Below are 22431 nucleotides of genomic sequence, written 5' to 3'. Positions count from 1 at the left end.
TATTCCTGACATAGAACAAATTGCTTGGGTATATTGACTTTTAAGAGGTGTGGATTGGAGATGTTCTTTACAAGTCTTGAAGCTATGTTGGTTTTGTTCACAGGGGAAGAGTTCATTGCTCTCTGGATGCATCCATAATTAATGAGCCTTAAACACCAGCTGAAAAGAAATAGATTATTCCTGTAACCCATGACATTTATAAACACAAATATGAGTTAAATAACTACTTGACTCTTCTTCATTTTTAGAGCTAATAAGCCTGACAAATTCCATTTAGTGTTTTATTTTTATTAATATCCATTATCTATTACTGGCCTCTCAGGGACTGTGGTCTGAAATGGCTAAGGAGAAAGAAGAGAGAGACTTGGAGAAATTTCTCAGGAATGTGGATGAAATCTGTGAGTACTGGAAAATCATAAATTAAGATCTATTTTGGAGAGTGGTGGTGACTAAAAAGGAATAATTACTTGAATTACTAGATTGCCTGGCAGGTTTATGACTTCAAGAAAAAAAATGTAATTGAATTAAAACTGAAAGGGGTATTGAGAAATTGAGTATTTTGTAGTTTGGGAGCAATGTTTTCTGGTTGTTAGTTGGTATAAGAGAAACTGTTCATGTTATTACTGGGATTCTAATGTTAGCTCTGACTGTGACAGGTCAAGAGGAAATCATGGTTTTGTAACTCTTCCTTATACAATAGAAGGATATTACCCTGTAAGGGAACATCATCCAAAGTTTGCAGCTGTTGACATCTGACATTCTGCTGTTTGAGGGAATATTCATTTCCTTTTTACTTCCTCATTTACTTTTTACTTTCTTTTTTGCTGCAAAAACATTGGCACAAAGAAATGAACAGACAATTTTCAGATGACAAAATTAAAGCCATCCATAGTCATATGAAAAAATGCTCTAAATATTAATTAAACACAAATTAAAACAACTCTAAAGTACCACCTCACACCTCTCAGATTGGATAAAATGACAGGAAAAGGCAATGATAAATGTTGGAGGAGATGTGGAAAAACTGGGACACTGATACATTGTTGGTGGAATTGTGAATGGATCCAACCATTCTGGAGAGCAATTTGGAACTATGCCCAAAGAGCTATAAAACTGTTCAGTTTTGACCCAGCAGTGACACTATTGGGTCTGTATCTCAAGGAAATTATAAAGGAGGGGAAAGGATCCACTTGTGCAAAAATGTTTGTAGAAGCTCTTTTTTGTGGTAGCAAAAAAATGGGAAAATGAGTATGTGCTCATCAATTGGGGAATGGCTGAACAAGTTGTGGTGTATGAAGGTAATGGAATATTACTGTTCTGTTAAAAAAATGAGAAACAAGCTGGTTTTAGAAAAGCCTGGAAAGATTTACATGAACTGATGCTGAGTGAAACAAGCAGAACCAAGAATACATTGTATATAATAACAGCAAAAATGTGTGATAATCAACTATGAAAGACTTGGTTCTTCTCAGTGATTCAGTGATCGAAAGCAATCCCAATAAACTTTGGATAAAAAATGCCATCTTCATCAAGAAAACAAACTATGGAAATTGAATATAAATCAACATATGCTATGTTCACTTCTTTTTTCTCTCTCACATGGTTTTTCCCTTTTGTTCTGATTTTTCTCTCCCAACCTGATTCATAAAGCAATGCATATTAAAAATTAATACATAAATAATTTTTAAAAGTATAGGCAGCACTTTTCCCTCATGGGTCAAAAGATTAAATGTATAGTTATTCCATGGACTCATGTGTGACAAGGTCTAAAGAGATATTCTGGTCCATTCTAATTACTCTAGGCAAAATACTCCCAAATTTAGCTCGATTAAGATTAAGAATCTCTGAATTGTACAAAGCACCAAAGCTATTCTTTGTTCTGTTAGAACTTGCAATCACCTCTTCAAGCTTGAGAAAAACCAAACCCTTTTTAGACTCAATAAAGGAAATCTACACAAAAGAGAAAAAACTTACATAACCTCGTTACCCCCAAAAGGAGATATAATCCAAAATATGAATTCATAAGTGGTTATAACTCTTTATATACTTAAAGATCAAAATTAGTTCCCCTTTTCCTATTTTAAACTAATAATCTCTATTCTTTCCTTTTTGGAACTACTTTCTTTCTTTCTTGTGACCTCTTTTCAGGGTGTCTTTATAAATTACTTTTCTTTAGAACATCTTATTAGTAGAAAAGACTATCTTCCATTTGACTATACTTGGTTTGATTGATTCATGTCTAATTTCTCTTAAGCCACTTTGGTTCAGGACCTGAATTCTGATGACTTCAGTGTATCCGAAAGGGCCATGGATGAGGCAGAGAAGAGACTGAAGCTCCAGGAGGACCAAGAGGAAGATGGATGCAGAACCACTTTGAACAAAACAATGATTAGTCCTCCTCAAGTTCCTACAGAGGTTTCCTTTCTGTTATAGAATTAAATGAGTACTGGTAGATAGTTAATCTGAGACATAAACACTGATGAAGCTAAAAGATTAATATGTTACTCATTCTCAAGATGGACCTGACACTTTTTCATTAAGAAGTTTGAACCCTGAGGCTTATTTATTTTTAACAAGAACATCAAGTTCATTTTAATAAGCTTCAAGGTTTACTTCATATTTTATGACTATCTAATGCTTAGGAACCATACTTAAAGCCATAGTGCATTGTTTCTCAACTTGATTCCATTAGTGAATAAAGTTTGGCTCACCTTTGACTCTTATAAACAGACTGCAACTTAGAACTGTTATTTGGAGTAAAATTATTTCACAGCCCATAGCAAACAAATTCATGATTGTTTCTCATAAGCTGTGTCATCCCAAGCAAATTGTGGACACTTCAGTATTTGATAGCAGACTTTGCAAATCAGAAAACTGAATTTGACCTAAAGTAGTTCTGTTCATATAATTGATTTGATATTCCTTTTTGATATGCTACATTTATATAGAAATTTTATTTTATTTTCTTTCCTGGTGACCTATTTAACTACCTGACAAAGCAGAATGTGGATGATACAGGTAAGGCAGTATCTCTCTTCCTAATAGATTTTGTTCATTGTCAACAATTTTATTGATCTTGCATAGCTTTGAAAACTGGAAATCATAATCTGATAGACTCAAGAATTATGAGTAGGCAAAAATCTTTCCCATTTTAAGTAGAATTAGCATCACTAGATGTCTTCAAGAAGACCCTGGTTGTAAGTGTTATAGAAATGATTGCTGTTCAGTTACAATTGGAGTGAGTGACCAAAGAGATCCCTCATAGCCTTAATATCTGTGATTTTGTGACCTGCCAGCCTATTTTGTTCTGACCTGACAATTCTCTGGAATTTTCTTTTCCTTATTTGCTCACCAGCCCTCTGAAAGATGAGCTCTGTTAGTGTTTCACCTCTTATGTCACTTCTTTAATACCCAAGGGATCTAGGTTTTCCTTTTGTTGCTCAGCTCAGAGGCTCATTATTCTGCAAGGAATTATTAAAAAAAAAAAGTCTCCCCCAAAGAAAAACTATTTTAAAAGGCATAATTCAAATCTGACACACAGTCATAGCCATCATGTATAATAATACATCACATACATTACCATTTAATGTCAAATTAAGAAGATGTCAGCTTGGTGGCTTCAGAATCTTCTCTCTGTGTGTGTGTGTGTGTGTGTGTGTGTGTGTGTGTGTGTGTGTGTGCATGCACGTGTCTTTGCATAGAAAGCTTCGCTACACAGAAGCTTTCTTCTCTCTCTGAATTAGAAGGGTGATTATAGAAAATGTTTAATTTAACCATTAAACTCCTTTCCTCTGTTGTCAGATGGCTTCATGAAAATACTAGAGAACGATGCCAGAGAACGAGCTAAGAGAAGAAAAGAAAACAAAAGCCTAGCAAATGGTAATGGTTGTTGAGGTTTTTCATCCTTAGAAGGACCACTTTAGAAAGGGCCTTGGAACACCCTAAAGTATATCCCCAAAAAGGAATTGGGGATTCCTTCAACCCCAAAGAAGAGGAGATACTTGAAGCCCCTCATGCCTGCCTGAAATGACTTGCAGAGTTGGAATGTGGAAGATGATTTACATTAGTTCTGCTTGATATTCCTAATATAGATATCCAGGAGCAATGAGTTTGAGGGGCATAAGGGCAGAATTAGATTCAATATGAGGGGAAAACTTCCTAACAATTAAATGTGTACAAAAATTAAATAGACTGCATCAGGAAGCGGTTCTTTTTACTTAAGAGGTAGCTAGGAAGCCTGCTTACTTGGGATCTTGTAAGGATGACAGCTGGGATGAGCTAGCCTCCAGGGGCCTTTCTTACTCTGAATGTGATGTTGTCCTAGATCACATCTGTACCACAAAAGCTTTAGCCCTAAAGTGTCTTATATTGGCATTGGAGGTAACAGGAAGGGTCAGCAATGTATTTAATCCTAAATGCCATCAGTGGGGCTAAACAAAGCCAGCAGGTATAACTAGTAGCCATAAGACATGAGGAGAGGAGGCAAAGAAGCAAAGAAAAAGAAATGCCATACAAGAAGAAATAATTTGGGAGAAGGGGAGAGAGCACAGCAAACAAAAGTGGATTTGGTAGGATAGCACTACTTAATGTCATTCTAAGTCCTCAGTGACTACATGGTGTAGGTATAAATGATCACATATGTACTAGCTACCTCCATGATCCTTGACATGCTTTAGATTCTAGAGATTTGGTCTTGTAGCATACTCAGAGCTGAAGCAAAAAAAAAAAAAAAAAAAAAAAAAAAAAAGCACTCATCCTTACAGGAAAGAAACATTACAAATTGGGGGTGGGTATAGAAAAATTACCCTTGAGAATAAAATAAGATTATATTGTAGTCATAGAAGAGTTGGAAGAAATGACAATAGGCAGCAGGTTGTAAGGTTCTGAAGGATTTTCCCTTTTAAAATGAGAGCTTACATCTGTGATCTCTATTTTCATAGCCTTCAAAGAAAAGGGGAATGAAGCTTTTCTGAAAGGTGATTATGAGATGGCTGTCCATTACTACACGGAGGGGCTAAAGAAGCTTAAGGACATGAAAGTGCTATATACCAATCGGGCCCAGGTCAGTTAACTCTAAGTACTTGGAAGAAATTGAAGCCTCTTCTAGAATACAGAGCAATGTTATTTTATATTTATTTTGGTGACTTGGGCATTAATCTGAAAAAAACTCCAGGCTTAACCTTTCTACCTAGCCATTTTATTTGAAGTGCTGTGTATCATAGAAATGGATTCTGCAAAGAGTACTTCCTTTAAAAAAACAACAACAACAATTAAGCAAGTATTTTTTTTTTAATGCTAATTGTGTACTGAACACTAGTAAGTGTTAGGCAAGATGCAAAGTTTAGATAACACATAGTTTCTGACTTCATGGAACTTACAGTCTATTAGGTGGATAAGATATGCAATAACTAAATAAATAAGTAAACTACAAATATAACTAAAATATAAAATAATACACAATAAGTGAATCAGAAAGGTACAGAGCACTTTGAAGTTGAAAAGGGGAAAAATAATTTTCAAGAGATATTAGGGAAGAAAGTCATACCTTAATATTAAAGAGACATGGATTCTAGGGGGAAAAAAAATCAAATTACTGAATGGCCAACAGAATTGATACTTATTTTCTGAAGATCAGAGACAATGAGGCATATATTTATCTGTAGGTCTGTTCAATAATTGATTTTTATTTTCCCATAATAAGGAGGGAGGGTGAAAGGAACCTTCTACATATACCTTCTAAGACTTCTCTCCTCATAGGAAGACTACTTTTGAAAGTAGTCTAACTTTGTGGAGGATAACTTGCCTATTAGTTTAAGATCCTGAATCACCTTGTACCTAGTGGGACCAGAGCTAATTACTCAAGGATTGAATTTCTAGGACCTTTCTCTCTTCCATCCTCTTGATTTTTTTCATCTTCCTTTTAGTCTCAATAATTCCTCTCAGAAATTAATATAGTAGACAGGAAAAACACTGAAAACTTGATTGAAAGCCTGAAAGTAGAAAAGGCCAATATTAAAGTGACAGTGATAAATGAAACCATATAAAGTACAGTATATCTCCTTTTTTATTATTAATAATTTTTTTTTTCTTTTTCTGAGGCTGGGGTTAAGTGACTTACCCAGGGTCACATAGCTAGGAAGTATTAAGTGTCTGAGGTCAGATTTGAACTCAGGTCCTCCTGAATTCAGGGCTGGTGCTCTATCCACTGCGCCACCTAGCTGCCCCCCGTTACAGTATATCTCATTAGTTCATATGTCCTTAGTAATTCAGAAACAAGACTGGGTTAAAAATTTACCTTTGCTTTATCTGTGCAAAAAAGATTTTTTTTTTTTAAAGCATAGAGATAGGACAGCAGAAACTTGCTCTCTGATTTGGTGTCTGGTTGTCTCCCTAAAGAAATTATGAATGCTTTGAAACCAGCTACTTCTTGCCTGGAGAAGGTTATGAAAGGAGGGACATATATTTTTATAGCTGAATTAGCAATAACTAGGTACTTTGTTGATTCTGATTCAAATCAGTTGAGGAATGGCTATCTCTAGAGAATCCAGTTCAAATGTTAAAGTACTTTTGAAGTACTATTTATCAATAAATAACTGATATGCTAAAGTGCTTTCTTAAGCACCACTGAGGCACATTTATAAAGGATTCTACTTGCTAACCCTTTCTTAGCCTTGGTTTGTGTGTTTTTTGTTTTGTTTTGTTTTGTTTTGTTTTTTTAATAGAGGGATGATCAGGGGAGTTCTCAAATGATCTTATAGTGTGGCAAGCTCTTTTACTTACAATTTTGGAAGTTGAGAGTGTACCCACTGGCACTTCCTTCAAAAGTCTGAGAATATTTCTTGATTGATTTAGTGATGAGTGTTGAATTGGCTGGCTCAGACTTTTAAGGAATAGATTGGAGAGGAGCTACTTTTTCATGCTTTTTCATCCACTTCTTACGAAGGGATTTTTCAACTTGTACTCAGCCCTTATCATCAACATTATTATTATTTTCTTTCTTGGAGAGATCCTGAAAAAGCAGCAGAGGCAAGAAGAGGTATGAGTGAGGGTGTGGGTGGAGATATTTCTCCTCTTCCAGTCATTAATGGCTGTTTGCAGCTTGGTTTTCAACCCATTACTAAACTGAAATCGTTTTCAGTAACCTCTTAATTGCCAAGTCATAAAACCATAAATTTAGTGCTGGAAGGAACTGTGGATATAGTCTGACCCCTTCCTTTTACACATAAGGAAATTGAGACTCAAAGAGGTTAAGACCTGCCCACAGTCACATTACATAGTTGGGTAAATATCTAAGGGAGGATTCTAAGCCAGGCCTTTATGACTCCAAGGCTAGCAAGCTCCACTGGCTTTTTCTCATAGCTTATTCTTCTTGGTCTTGTTTACAGCATTTCAGATTATTGATAATTCCTTTTTCCTCCTTCTTTTATGGCACTGTCTTCCATTGTTCCTTTCCCAACTCATCAAATCTCCTTCTCTGGGTTTTTTACTCTCTATGTGTGTGTGTCTCTTTGTGTCTGTCTCTGTCTGTCTTGCTCTCTATCTCTGTGTGAGTGTCTATCTCTCTCTATTTTTCTTTATGTGTGTGTGTGTGTGTGTGTGTGTGTGTGTGTGTGTGTGTGTGTGTCTTTCTCTCTTCTCCCTCATCTTCAGCAGGTTCAATTATCATCTCTGTGCAGAGGTCTCCTATATTTATAATTTTATTTCTTGTATCTCTCGTGTGCTCCAAATCTTACAGCAGATAAATGAATAAATGAAAATGATTTATTTATTTGGACATTTAAAACTGAATGTCCTTTAGGCATCTCAAATTTATTGGGTCCAAAACTCCTTATCTTTTCTTAAAAACCTATCCTTCCTTTAAACTTCTTTATTTCTTTTGAAAATATACCATCCTCTGTCTTCCTGATGATCACCCTCACTCAATAAATTCCATGGTTTCCTATTACTTCTAGGACCAAGTGTAAATTTTTTGTTTGGTGTTGAAGCCATTTACAATCTTTTAAAGCATGCCTTTGTCGTTTTATTATAAATCACTGTCCTTCACACACACTTTATCCCAGCAAAACTAGCCTTTCTGCTTCCCATGTGATTTTCCATTTCTCTCTCCATGCCTTTGGTAAAACTTTTCCCTGATGCCTAGAATTCATTTTATTCTCATCTCTGCATTTTAGAATCCCTGGGGTTTTTTTTTTCAAAGTTTGGCTCAAATACGTACCTGCTCCCAAAGTTACTTTATATAAATTTTGTAAAGTATGTACTTATATATTTAGTTGTCATCACCTCCAGCAGAACTTAAGCATCTTGAAGACAGGGACTATTTCATTTTTATATTTGAATCTCTAGCACACACACACACAGAGAGAGAGAGAGAGAGAGACAGAGAGAGAGAGAGAGAGAATGGGAAGGAAAGGGGGAGAGAGTATTCTCTCTAGGAGTTAGTCAGTGCAAAGAGATTGGAGATCAAAGAGGGAATGTCATCTGTAAACAATAGCAATTAGACCAATATGACTAGATCATAGTATGTGAATAGGAGTACAGTATAATACTACAGGAAAGGCAGAAAAAGCTAGTTGAAAAGAGTTTGAAATGTCAAACAAAGGAGTTTATTTGTAGTCCTCAAGGTGACAGGGAACCACTAGAATTTATGGAGTAAATAAAATCACTTTGGCTTATTTGTGGAAGATGGTTTGAAATAAGGAGACTCTGAAAGCAAAAGACTTGCTGTGGGCCAGGTAGGAAGGGTTGAGGGCCTTAAGTAGGGTTGGAGAAAAGGGAAAGTATAAGAGAGATGTTGTGGAGATAGAAACAAGATTTAGGCAACTGATTGGATGTATGGAGTGAGAATGAGGATTCAGAAAGGATTTTGAACTTGATAACCTTGAAGTTTATATAGAATCAGAGAACCTTTTTTAATCCACATCTGTAAATCCCTACTACAAGCTGTTTAAGTTATATTTGGCATTTCCCTAGGCTGACAGCAATCAAAGAGGTTGATTTGGGGGAGCATCTCCAGGAGTATATATCTAAATAGCATAAGACTAATGCCTGGGGGTGCAGTGCTATAAGCCAGATATTAGAAAATAGAAAAATTGCAATTGTTTAAAAAATTTCATTGAAACCATTCACCAGTGTAGACTAATCTTAATTCTTCTTTAATTCTTAATTCTTATTTGAGATGTTATTGTACTATACTTTAATTTTTATAACTGAAATATAAATGTATTTATAAATGTAAACATGTTCTGAAATTATGATGTGCATAAGGAAAAATATTGAAAAGCTTTCAGGAAACAACTCCTTTTTAGTTTTATCCTAAAACATTTCTTCAGAGAGAAATAAAACACGAGATGTAGCCTGGTGTTAGGAATTGTTTGAACTGACTATTTTTAAAATTCCTTCCCAATATGCATGCAGTGTTATAGAACATTTAATAAGGGCTCTTTGAATTATGTTGCTCTATGCTGAAGAGAAAACCTACCCTTTCATCACTTTGTTTTTCCTTTAGAGCTAATGTTATGATCAATAGATTGCTAGTGTAATTTAGATAAATTTGGAGTTTAATTGCCATTTGGAAAATGCACGTCTATTTAAGATGTAGGAAACAATACAGAAAGAGAAAACCTAGGCATAGAAGGGGAAAAAACCTTGTCATGATACTGGGAAAACTTATATAGAGCATTTTCAGAATCCCTGTTGTGAATAATAACTACTGTCTCAAATGGACGCTCCCCTCTCACATGCCCTGGCATTTAAATGAAACAGCAGAAATAAAACAGCAGTAGAAATGGAGGATGCTTTATGGAACAGATCACTCTAGATTCATCTTCTTCAATTAGGTCATAAATCAATTGAATGGAAGCACCCCATCTTTGTTTCCTTTTCTTTCATAAGAGCTAAACTACAGAAATTCATTAGTGCAAGCTGATGCTTGATTCTTGATCAATACACTTGACTGTTTAATATCCTTCCACCACACATCATCCTTAGCTCACAATAGGATGATATGTGTGCATATCTTTTTTATGTTTGCTACTCTTTGTACACTTTCTGTTTCCAAAATGTTTTATGATTCATTTATTGGCAGATGTGGCTTCTGGCTTCACTACTCCTGCTGGCAGACCCTGGATAGTCATTTAGCCTCTTGGCTTTGGTCTTTCCTTCTTTGCAAAAGATAATTTCTGATTTCCTCTGCCTCATAGAGAAATCTTCAAAAGAAAAAGTATAAAAACTATGTATGTACATGTTAGAGAAAGTGATCATATCATAGAAATGACAACAGTGAAATTGTGTTTCCCAGACCTGCTCCATGTTCAGCTTTTGCTTTATTTACAATTCTAGAATTTGGGAGAAGGACAGTTTGGGGTGGGGTTTAGGGAATGTCACAGAATGACAAAATATAAAATTCTAAAAAATGCGATTTACAGATGATCTAACCCAACCCTTTCATTTTTAGAGATGAATAAAGTGAGCCGAGAAAAGCTCCTTGGAGCTAAATAAATACACTAAAATCTTAAATGTTCCTAAAATGCTAATGATGATAGAAATCCAAATCATATTTTTATTCCCAAGAAACCCTTTAAGCCAGAATACCACAACATGAAGCTAAGAGTCTCTCCTGTTAGGGATATTCATCCCACATAAGAGCCTTGTACATGAGTGCTATCACATTTTCAAGGGAAATGGCACCTGAATATGGTGATGACCTTTTTATCCTCCATATAAGGACCACCGAGCTTTCTAGTACTTTTAGCTTCTACGGTTTTAGTTTAGCCTTTCTCAAGGAAAGGATAAAAAATATGTGCTCTAACTTCCCTTGCTACTCTCTGGTTTCATTCATTAGAATGATTAGATTGATTAGAATGATGAGGAAATCACCCCAAAGGTAGCCCTGAGATGAGCCTTTCTTTTCAGAGGTTCAGTGGCTATTTGTGTCTCAAAAATACTGCTCATTCTGCACTGATCCATGCTGACTCTCACAAAACTTTTGTGTCATTGCAGGCTTATATGAAACTGGAAGAATATGAAAAAGCTCTGGTGGATTGTGAATGGGCTCTGAAGGTAAGAGGATAGTCTCCCTTCTACCAAATGGTGATATACCTGGACAAGATATGGATTAGGCAGTTCATGCTGAACTGAAATAAACCAGTTTATCAGGGCTGTGTTTGTGGAGGCAGAAACTCTAATCCTTTGTGGGCGCTCAACCCAGTCAGTTGTGTTTTGAAATGTCACATGTATAATTCTTCCCCACAAGATTATATTTTTTTTCTAGTTCTAATCATTTGTAAATTTACTCTACTACCCCCTATTTTGGGGAGAATAATCAGGAGAAAGATTTTCTATTGTTCAGCTTTTCTGACTGTCATGCTTCAGGCATAATGCTGCTGTATTTTCTTATACTAAAATTCTATAATTCTTTGATCATCCTGAATTTATCATAATAGGCAGTGAAGGATGAAATTAAAAAGGCCCTTTTAATAATAAAATGATATGGCCATCTGCTGTTATTTTATTTCAAGTGACTTGGTATTTAAATCATCTTTAATCAATCAGTCAATCAGTAAGCATTTAATAAGTACCTACTATGGGCCAGATCCTGTCCCAGATCTTGAGGATACAAATAGAAAGAATAAGTGATCCCTACTCTCAAGGAACTTACTTTCAAATAGGGGAGACAACAAATAAATGTATAAATACATACAGAATAAATACAGTAAAAATTATAAATTATAATACTATATAATTATGATAATAACAAAATAATAAATTTAAATAAATACAAAGCAGCTAAGTATAAGCTAGGATAGGAGAAAATTCATCAGCAGTGGGGGAATCAGGAAAGGCTTTATATTAAAGGGTGTTTTTTAAGTGGACCTTGAAGAAAGAGGAATCTAGGAAAGGAAGAGAGGAAGTAGTAATTCCAGGCATTGGAGATGGGCCGTACTAAGGACTGCTATTTGTGAGAAAGATAGGTGGATTTGGCTGAATCACAATGTGAGTAGGAGAGTAATGTCCAATGAGGCTGGAAAGGTAGGCTAGAACCAGTTTGTGAGAGCTTTAAGTACTGAACAGAGGCATTTAGAGTCAATCAGATAATATACTATATTTCCTTCAGATCCAAACATAAGACTTTACATTCGTGGCAAAGTTTGGGACACATCTAGAGATTTCAACAAATCCTTGAGGATTGGTTAATCAAACAAAAGGGGAAAATTAAAAACCTTATCAAGTGCCTTATATAAGGTATTCCCCCCAAAAAAGCCCACTGATATTTAAGGGTACATTACTTTTTCATTTTATAATAACACTTGCTATTTTTTTCATATTTTGAAAGCACAGTAGTTGAGTTATAAGAATTGTCCAAGATGTATTGTCAAAGGCAGTTCATCTTCAGTTCCAATACATTCTCCTATCTTTTTAAAGTTTCATGGGGTCTTTTTTTTTTTTCAAATGAGAAGGAGGTAAAGAAATCTTCCTGAGATGTTTGGTAATAGAACCAAACCTCAAAGTCATTGTCTGAGTTCCGCCTGGCTTTTACCAGAGTGGTTTTCTTTCCCTCCTGCACTCTCATTGGATCACCATACATCCTTCTCTATTTGAAGATGAAAAGGAAAAATATAATAGTACACAATTTCATGCTGATTCTGGGTACTGTATTGGCCTATTTCCAAATAGTTAATTAAAATTCAGGATAATTAATGGTGAAATGAATGCAAATCAGCCCTAATGGTGTTTACATTTTTGAAACAGTATAGGAGTTAAATTTGTTAAATGCCTTCTGAGGCTTTGAAGCCATTTGGAAACTTTTGGAGGATAGAAAAGAAAATTTTAAAGAATATAGTCAATAAGGATTTATTAAGTGCTTATTATGTGCTAGACACTGTACTAGATACTGGAAATACAAATACTATGAATGAAACAATTCCTGTTTACAAGTTTACTATATTTTCCAGGAAACACACACACACATGCACACACAGGATATATACTAATGAACACAAAGAAACTTAATAAAACAATTTGAGAGAAAGGAGGGAGAAAAAGGGAGGGAGGGAGAGAGAGAGAGAGAGAGAGAGAGAGAGAGAGAGAGAGAGAGAGAGAGAGAGAGAGAGAGAGAGAAAGAGAGAGAGAGAGAGAGAGTCAGAGAAAGGGTGGAAGGAATGAGGAAAATGGAGGAAGGAGGGAAAGGGGAGGGAGAAAGAAGAAGAGGGAGGAAGGAGAGAGGGAGAAAGAGAGACACAGATAGAGAAAGAAAATATGAGAGAGAAAGACAGAGAGGGGGAGGGAGGAAAGAGAGAGAGGGAGAGAGACACAGAGAAAGAATGAGAGAGAGAGGGAAGAAGGGACAGGAAGAAGGAAGAGAGAGAGGGAGAGAAAGAGAAAGAGAATAAGAGAGGGAGAGAGGGAGGAAATGAGGGAGGGAGGAAGAAAGAAGGGGACCAAAGGCGAGAAGGAGGGTTAAGCAAAAGATGATATTTGAGCCACATCTTGACAGAAAAGAGGAATTCTTTCAGGTGTAGGTAAAGAGGGTGTGCCTGCCAGGCAGGGGGAATAAATACAAAGTCATAGAGACAAGATATGGAGGGCCAGAATTGAGGAACACAATGGAAAGACACAGTATGTCTGGGTGTCAGAGAGTGAGAGGAAGAGTAATGAGCCTGGAAAGAAAGTCTGGGGCCAGGTTATGAAAGGTTTTGAAAGCTAAATAGAGGAATTTATATTAGGTTTTAGAGGCAGTAGGAAGCCATTGAAGATGATTGAGTAGGGGAGTCACATGGCCAGAGCCACACTAAGGAAAATCACTTTGGCGTTAGTGTGGAGGATGGACTAAAGAGAGAGGAGGGAAGGGGGCCAGAGACTTGAGGCTAAGAAACCAACTGGGAGAATGACAGTGATCTTAAGTGAGAGGTGATGAAGGTTGAAACTAAAGTGATGGCTTTTTTTTTTAATAGATAGAAGGGGTCAGATGAAAGAGCACTCTAAGATAACACTATCTAGCTATTCCTTGCTGCAATATGGAGGAATCAATAAGAACTCCTCCAGTTGCCAAGTCCCTCTGAATGTCTTTCTGAGAATTAATTACACTGTTCTTAAACAATAGTTTGTCGATTATTTGGGTTTTTTTGTTTTCCTTTCCATTTTCCTCTCCAATGCTTCTAACGTTTTATTGTGAGTGCTCCTTAAAACATTTGACTTCCCCACACCAACAGGTGCTGTAATATCTCTAACAGTAACTGAGGTATGCTCTTTAAGAGCAGCTTTTGCACATTCCCTTGGAGTAATATCCATTCTTAAAATCACAGAACTAAAAACACAATAGACAAGACAGTGAAGTGCATCTAGATAGCATGACATCCAGAACACAAATGACAGAGATCGAATTAAAGATGGCAAAACCAGATAATCTGCTTTTATCCTGCCAAGGGCAGCCATTCTAAGTGAGCCCAGCAACAATAAAAGCAGACACACATGAACACTGCTATCCCTCAAAATGAAACCATATCAGAATTGTTCCTGGACATTCAGCATCATGGAATATGTCATCTTAAGTGCCATAAAAGTTGACTTTTAAAAAGAAGCAGTATTAAAAGATAAAAGAGACAGAGACTGAGAGAGGAGAGTGCTAGATGAGAGAGAGAGAGAGAGAGAGAGAGAGAGAGAGAGAGAGAGAGAGAGAGAGAGAAACAGAGAAAGAGAAAGAGTCAGAGAAACAGACAGAGGGAGAGAGAGACAGAGACAGAGACAAACACAGAGAAAGACACAGAGAGAGAGAGAGACAAACACAGACAGAGAGAGACAGAGAGAGTCAGTCAAAGAGAGAAACAGACAGGAAGAGAGAAAGACAGAGAGAGAGAGAAAAACAGAGAAAGAGTCAGAGAAACAGAGAGAGAGAGAGAGAGAGAGAGAGAGAGAGAGAGAGAGAGAGAGAGAGAAAGAGAGAGAGAGAGAAAGAGAGAGAGAGAGAAAGAGAGAGAGGAGAGAGAGAGAGAGAAAGAGGAGAGAGAGAGTGAGAGAGAGAGAGAGAGGAGAGAGAGAAATAGAGATAGGAAGAGAGTCAGAGAGAGAGAAGAAAAGAGGAGGAGGAAGAAGAAAGGAGAGGGAAAAAGAGAGACAGATGGAGAGAGATGGCCAACTAATTTGCTACTCCTACTTTCAGCTCTGTTTTAAATGACAGGCTTCTCATTTACGTCTTTCTGTGTCTAGAAAGTGAAAAATGGTATGTTGTTCAATGACAAGAGAGCTGCATGTCAGGCAGCATGCTGGGTGCTGAGGATACTGATACAGAAATGAGATGATCCTTATTCTGCGGGAGCTTACACTAGGGGGCACCATCATGTTCATAGATTAAGACAGGCATTTTGAAGGTAAAGTGTTCCATAAGCCTAAATGTGTTGCATGGATTTCAATTATAAAAATGATCCAACTATTATTTGATGTTTTGTTAATTTGGTCACTTGTTCAGTTATTTCAGTCACATCTGACTCTTTGCAACTTCATTTGGGGTTTTCTTGGCAAAGACACAGGAATGGTTTAGCCATTTCCTTTTTCAGATCAGATTGCAGATGGGGAAACTGAGGCACACAGGGTTAAGTAACTTGCCCAGGATCACACAACTAGTAAGCGTCTGAGATCAGATTTAAACTCAGGAAGAGGAAGAGTCTTCCTGACTCCTTGCCCAGTGCACTATCCATTTGTGCCTCCTAATCTGATCACAGTAAAGAGATAAGCCTTCATTGTCACATAACTTATCTACTCAAAAGCCAGACAATTATCTGGTTACAAGGTTGTTTCAGAGAAAGGGGAGAAAGAGGAGAGAAGAAGAAGGGGGAGGTAGAGAGAGAAGAAGGAGGAGAAAGAGGAGGAGGAGGAGGAGGAGGAAGAGAGAGAGTTATTCTTACTTTGGGGCTGCTGCTTAGGAGGCAGCCAGATGACTCTGTGGATAAAAGGCTGGTCCTGGAGTCAGGAAGTCCTGAGGTCAATTCAAGCCTCGGATACTTACTAACTATGTGATCCTGGGCAAGTTACTTTACCCTGTTTGCCTCATCTGGGGAAGAAAAATTGCAAACCAGTATTTTTGCCAAGAACGTCCTGTAGCCATTCTATGATTGGCATTCAATGATCCCCAGGGTCATAAAGAATCAGACATGACTCAATTACTAAACAACAATTAGTGATTTGTGATATTGTGGTATTGGATAGAAGACCAGTTTATACTAATGCTTGACCATGGATGACACTTAATCTCTCAGTGCTCTAGGCAAATTCTAGACACTTAAGTTGCAGAAAAGATGCACTGATAAAATTTACTCATCTGGATAATTCAAAGAAATCACAGGTCCAGTCCTTATTGTATCCTGTGTAATGCCTTAGAGGATCCTAAAGCGTGTTCGATCATTCTTCTTGTACAGTGTGATGAAAACTCTACAAAAGCATATTTCCACATGGGAAAAGCTCACCTGGCCCTGAAGAACTACAGTATGGTAAGTTGTCAGAACTTGCACATTGCCCGTTCAATCCAGAGGGAGAAGCCTGTCCTTCTCTGAGGAAGAGGCAACATTTCATCTGAGTTACTTGGATGTTAAACAGCCAAAAAATTAGCCTCATGCTTTTAGAAGAAGAAAAAAATGTTTGTTCCTTTCTTATCTGAGTTCATCTCCTACTATGGGACTGCTTAAGGATTTGGCCACCCAAGGGAGTGAACTTGGAGGATCTCGGAATAGCAGACCCCCTAAAGTTCTAGCACTGATCAGTTTGGGTGGCTTCCATCCAAAGACATCCTCTAAAGACTTCAGCACCTTGATCTTTTTTTCCTTTATTCTTCTCCTGTCTCTCTTCCCAATAATATATTCAGCCTAATAGATACTCAGTCAAATTGTTAGACTTTAAAAGCCTTTATCACATTATATAGAGACTTTGGAGCACAAACATTATACAGACAGTTTCACAATTTTAATTCCATTTTATGGGGAAGGGAATTAGCCCTTATATATTGTACCTCCCATATGTCAGGTACTATTTATCACAATTATTATTTCTTTTGATACTTACAAAACCTTGCAAGATAGGTGCTATTATTATTTCCATTTTCCATTCTGAGGCAAACAGAAGCTAAATGACTTGGCCAGGCTCACACAGCTAGTTAAGTTTGAACTTGGGTCTTCCTGGCTCCAGGCTCAGAACTCTATGCACCGTGCCACCTGGTTTTGCCAAGGTTTAGCATGATAACCATTCTCTGAGAATCACCTCCACTTTTATTTCTCTTTATTGCCTGCTTCTACTAGTTATGTGTGGCAGGGTAGATAAAGAGCCAGCTTTGGAGCCCAAAAGACTTAAGTTTCAAGTCCTGCTCCTGTGTGACTCTGGCCAAGTTACTTAACTCCTCAGTGTTCTTGGTAAATTTTTGAGATTTTAAGTTAGAGAGAAGATAGCAAGCTGCGTTGACAGATGTTTTCTGACCTGGGAGTTCCTTACATCAGTGAAATAATCATAGGTCCAGTCTCTGCTTTCCCCAGCAGCCTGCCTTGGTTTTGTCCCCTTTGGTGTTGCTGATAAGAGTGCTTCAGGGGTGGGCAGTCACAGGGCCCGAGGAACTCTGTACCACCTCCCTTCCTATACCTGCCTTTGAGAGAATCAGACCCAAGTATCAGCCAGAGGCCCAGCCAGGTCAGGAGCGGGGGACTCCGAGACACAGACACAGACTAAACCAGCAGTATGAAGGAGTTGATTGGATAGGATCACAGCCAGTAATGGGGACAAGTTCCAGCACAGTATCTCCTGAGAGCTCAGCTCTTGGTTCTCAGCTGGGGCAGCTCCAACTCTGCCTTGTTCTGATGTGCCTGGCCAGGAGGGCCAGGTCTTTTCTTGGCCTTGACTTTGGTGTGGCACACTGGGTCAGCTCCCTTAATCCCTAAGAAATCGAAGCCCTTTTTCCTGCATTGATTTAGGCTTAGCTCTCAGGCCTATGCTGAACTTGACTGCAACAGCCTCTTGCAGTAATCATTCCCAATCACTCCTGCAGTCTCCCTAGATAAGGGCTATCCCCTATCCTGTATCCTTGCAGGACACATTGCCTGCAGTGACCCCTACCCTCCTTGAAGCCTTTTCTTGATTACTCTGGGGACCTGCTGGGCTGCCACAAAATCTCCGTGGCTCAATCACACCCCCTCCTAGCACCTGGTCCCTTCTGCAGCATCTGAGCACAGGGCAAGGCAGCAGGCCATGACAGGAAGACTGGCTTAGGATCTGAAGGGACCTGGGTCCAGCATCAGTGACCACTGTGACTCTAGGCCACCCATTTCTTTTGTTTCCTCATATGTGAAACGGGAATAATAGGATTGAAAAAAATTGTCCCATAAAGAGTGATAATTCTTCTGGCTCTATGTAAGTGCTCCTTTTCCATTTTTCAATGTTTTATGCATCCAAGTAGCTCCTTCCTTTAGTGTGGGTGTCCAATATTGCTTAGTTGGCACAAACATCGGCATGGCTAATGCTAATGTCTTAGATTTAGGTGTAACCCCAAGGCATGGTGGAATAGTGGAATAGCATTAGGCTTGGGGCCTAAGGAACTGAGTTCCAGTTCTATCTTGGTGATTACCAGGTGTGTGGCCCTAGGCAAGGATCCTTATCTGAGCACTGGGAATGAGGTACCTCCTATCTCTTAGGATTAGTGTAGAAAATCACTGTGTAAACTGGGCTGCATAAATGTGAGCTGTCCTTATAATTATACAAGCCTGGACTAGCTTGGAACCCTGGCTCTGCCACTTATTACTCGGGTCACTTCCCCCTCCTAGCCTCAGCCACCTGATCTGAAAAATGAGGGGGCTTGCCCATAAAGCCCCCGAGTCTGGGTACCTCTGACCTCCAAACACCAGTCATCCTTTGATTTATTTTGTTATTGTTGTTTGCCTCAACCATACAAGGCATTGGGGGAGAGCTCCCACAGAAGTCCAGTCAAATAGGCTGTTATATCAGATCCATGCTGAGTATACTCTGACTGCCTCCTGAGCTGAAGGAAAACAGGAACCTAGAAGCAAATAATTAAGAAACCCTGGGAGGCCTCAGTTGGGCCTTTCATGTCATCACCATTACCCATCACTAACTACCCATCTTGTTTCTTGTTTCCAGGCCAGGCAATGCTACCAGAAGATCTTAGAGATAAACCCCAAATTGCAAGTACAAGTTAAGGGTGAGAAAGTCCCCACTGGTCCTCTCCCCTAGAGTTGTAGATCTCCTGGTTTTTGTTCTTATCTTTTGATGTAGTATCAACTCTGTGTGCTCATTTCACCCGTTTCACACATTCAGCTATTCTAGTTTTCATTTCTCTCTTCTTCGTGCACTCTGCCATCACCCATCTGACTCTTCTCTAATCTCCTCTTAGTTACCTTAATTTTACTCTGAAACCTCCCAATGTAACCTCTGATTGATTGACTCTACCCCATCTCATTTCTCTTCTTCTGGACTAACCATTGTTCTTATTTAAAAAGAAAAAGTGTTTATTCTTTCTATTTCTGACTTTCCAGATGTAGAAGTAGGAGGAAGTATTGGGAGAAGATCCAGTGAGGGAGGGAAAAAAAGGTTTTGTGTTGTTTCTTTTTTTTTTTTTTTCTCCAAGACTCCCTCAATAAAGTAGACCAAAAAGAAAAAGCAGAATTACAAGAGAAACTAGCCCTACAAGAGCTGAAGTCAGGAAAGGAAGCAGCAGTGACCACCAAGAACTTGCTCGAGGCTCTCTCAAACCCTGACCAGATCCCTTTGTTCTATGCAGGGGGTGTGCAACTCCTCACAGAACTCATGAAGGACTGTGAGTTCAAGATATATTTTCTTTTAGTCTTTTAACTGATTTCTATTGTAGATGGCATCTATCAATTTTATATTAGCTCGTGTTTTCTTCAGTTCTGTCTTGTTTTGTTTTGGGAAAAAAGAGAAATGTTATAAGAAATTATTATACAAAGATGAGAATCTTTGTTGATGTTATTCAATTGTTTTCTGACTCCTTATGCCCATTCTTGGAATTTTCTTGGTAAAAATACTGGAGTGGAGGTAGGAGAAAAGGATGGGAGAAGATCCAGTGAGAGGGGGAAATATTTGTGTTATTTTTTTCCCAGGACTCCCTCAATAAAGTAGACCATCAAGAAAAAGCTATAAAATAGACTAGTCCTACAATTATTGCAAGACTTTTTTTTCATCTTTATTCATTTTACAAATGAGGAAACTGAGGGAAACAGAATTAAGTGACTTAAGATGAATCTTCTGATTCCAGGCCCAGCCACTGAATCCTTTGAACCATATAGCTGCCCCACATCCTCTTCCTATAGGATGAGAAATTGATCTCAGAAGGATTGTCTTTTACCCAAAATCATAGCTAATAAGTGGTAGATCCAGGATTTCAACTCAGACCTTGCAAGTCCAAATGCAGTGTTATTTCCATAAAGCTATATATAGTCTCATACACAAGATGAAAATCTATCAAGAGGATAGAGCTTTTAAGACAAGCTTGCCTTACTCAGTTAATGTGAATTCATTTATTTTTCCAGTGAATATAATTGCTGTAGAAAATGAGAAAAATCTAAAACTTAGTTCTTACCCTCCAGCAGCTTAAACATTTAATCGGGAAGAACTATCTAAGACATTTGAGTAATAGAAGGCAGAGCCCAAAGTGGCTAGAAGTTTGTAGAAACAGGTTTGAAGTTCCCCCAGTTGTTGCTTGAAATCAGTTAGAAACAGATAAAACTTGTAATTCTGCTGGTGTTATTATCGGATGGTAAATGCTAATGTGAAGACTTCTAAACCACATAAGTTATTTGTTCAACTAGATGGAGTGTTTGACCTACTTTAGTATACAGTGTTGAGTATGTTCTTGTCCTTTCCTCTAGCTTAATGAAGATGATGAGTTCTTTAGACTTTTAGAACCCTGTTAAATAAATATTTTAAGAAAAGATGGATTTGCTAGTTTTTCTTGGACATTTTTCTTAAGTAATTTCAGGAAACTCTTTAACAATTATGAAATAGTAGATTTTTCTTTAGCAAATAATGTTACTATAATGTGATTCCTGTAAATTTTCCTTTTCTTTAACCAACATAAAGGTATCCTTTTATTCCGAAAGTGTTATATTGGCAACCTTGTTTCATATTCGTTGTTTGAAGCAACATGTCAGGCAAATGTTCATAAAACTGACAAAATTATCTTTGATTTGTTTTAGGCTCAGAACAAACTTTATTTAGGACACATTATGGATTCAATATCATCAATGACAACAAGGTCATAAGGCGGTAAGAGCACTCACTTGTGAGAAGGACAGCTGGGTGTGAAAATGCATGCACAAAAGAATTTTGCAGGGATATAGTCATTTGTGAATTTCATAGAAAATAGAAAAAAATAATAATACAGCAACTTTATGTGAGGAAGATCACAGTCTTTGTTGAAAAGTAAAGTGAATACCTCTTGCACTTTGGTCTCTAATAATTGCTTTCAGAAGAGAGAAGCAGAATAATTTTCCCCCAAAAGAAAAAAGAACCTGAGTCTTCAGAGCATTGTCACATCTCTCTTTAAGAATTAATTTCAATATTTAAAGATGATTAGATTTTAAATTTTGATCCATATATCAATTACTATTTATTCTTCAAATCATATTAATAAATGTCAATATTGTCTAGATTGGATTCATTGTAATTTCTTCTGAAAAGATATCCAAAAGGAATTAATACTTTTTAAATAATGACACAACCTTCTTATTCAGTTGTATTCCATTTGAGAAATGCCACCCTATACAACTTGATATAATATGTCTTATTCTTTAGACTTGGAGTCTTCTGCTGCTTCTAAGATATATGTCTAGGCCAGAATCATAGACATATATCTTAGAAGCACCAGAAGACTCCATTTGACCTAAATAGGATCCTCTGATAGCGTGGATGTACTGATAGGTCTGTGTGCAACTTGCTCATCACTTAAAAGAATAGTTTCTTCCCCTTTCAACTTAAACTCTTCCATAAATTTTTCTCTCCAAGTTGAAAAACACTAAAAGTCCAATTTAGTCATTATTAAGGCTGGTACCAGAGGCCCCCAAAACTCATGGATTTGTTTTAATGCCTTCCTACAAAGTAGGTGACTTCAGTCAGAGCCTAGCATTTCTAAGTTCTAATAACAGCTTTTTGATTTTCATTTTCCTTTCTTCACTTTTTAGAGTATTTTAGGAAAAAGTTACCTGATTAGTTAAAATAGAGATGACTCTGGATCCTCAAATCACTGTGTAGAAAACCTGGAAGTTAAAGAGCCAGATGAAAAGGAAAATGATGCTTGCTTCTAGGTTTAACATTTTAATTTCCCTTATTTTCCTAATTCAGGTGCTTTGCCACAGAAGGAAAAGATGAAATTGAAGAGATTCTTTGTATTGCTGTTCTCAAACTCTGGTATGCAGTATGCACTGGGAATGG

General features: G+C 37.5%; 1 protein-coding gene across 7 annotated transcripts in view; it reads left to right on the top strand.

The window, feature by feature from the left end:
- The window catches only part of TTC12 (tetratricopeptide repeat domain 12), a 62017-nt gene that overhangs the window by 13424 nt on the left and 26162 nt on the right, over window positions 1–22431 (top strand). For 3 of the 7 annotated variants that reach the window (XM_074304229.1, XM_074304230.1, XM_074304231.1), the window contains 10 exons: window positions 323–398; window positions 2255–2449; window positions 3802–3879; window positions 4941–5062; window positions 10999–11058; window positions 16407–16478; window positions 19123–19183; window positions 19610–19798; window positions 21198–21267; window positions 22342–22430. In XM_074304229.1, the coding sequence (XP_074160330.1) occupies window positions 2440–2449; window positions 3802–3879; window positions 4941–5062; window positions 10999–11058; window positions 16407–16478; window positions 19123–19183; window positions 19610–19798; window positions 21198–21267; window positions 22342–22430 (751 nt within the window). In that variant the 5' untranslated portion in view covers window positions 323–398; window positions 2255–2439. Of the gene's footprint in view, window positions 1–322; window positions 399–2254; window positions 2450–2999; window positions 3019–3801; window positions 3880–4940; window positions 5063–10998; window positions 11059–16406; window positions 16479–19122; window positions 19184–19609; window positions 19799–21197; window positions 21268–22341; window position 22431 lie in introns of all 7 variants that reach the window. The other 4 variants (XM_074304232.1, XM_074304226.1, XM_074304227.1 and 1 more) reach the window with 3 other exon arrangements.

Source organism: Sminthopsis crassicaudata, chromosome 3 (assembly GCF_048593235.1).
Source record: "Sminthopsis crassicaudata isolate SCR6 chromosome 3, ASM4859323v1, whole genome shotgun sequence".
Taxonomy (NCBI): domain Eukaryota; kingdom Metazoa; phylum Chordata; class Mammalia; order Dasyuromorphia; family Dasyuridae; genus Sminthopsis; species Sminthopsis crassicaudata.
This window is presented reverse-complemented; position numbering and strand designations above follow the sequence as displayed.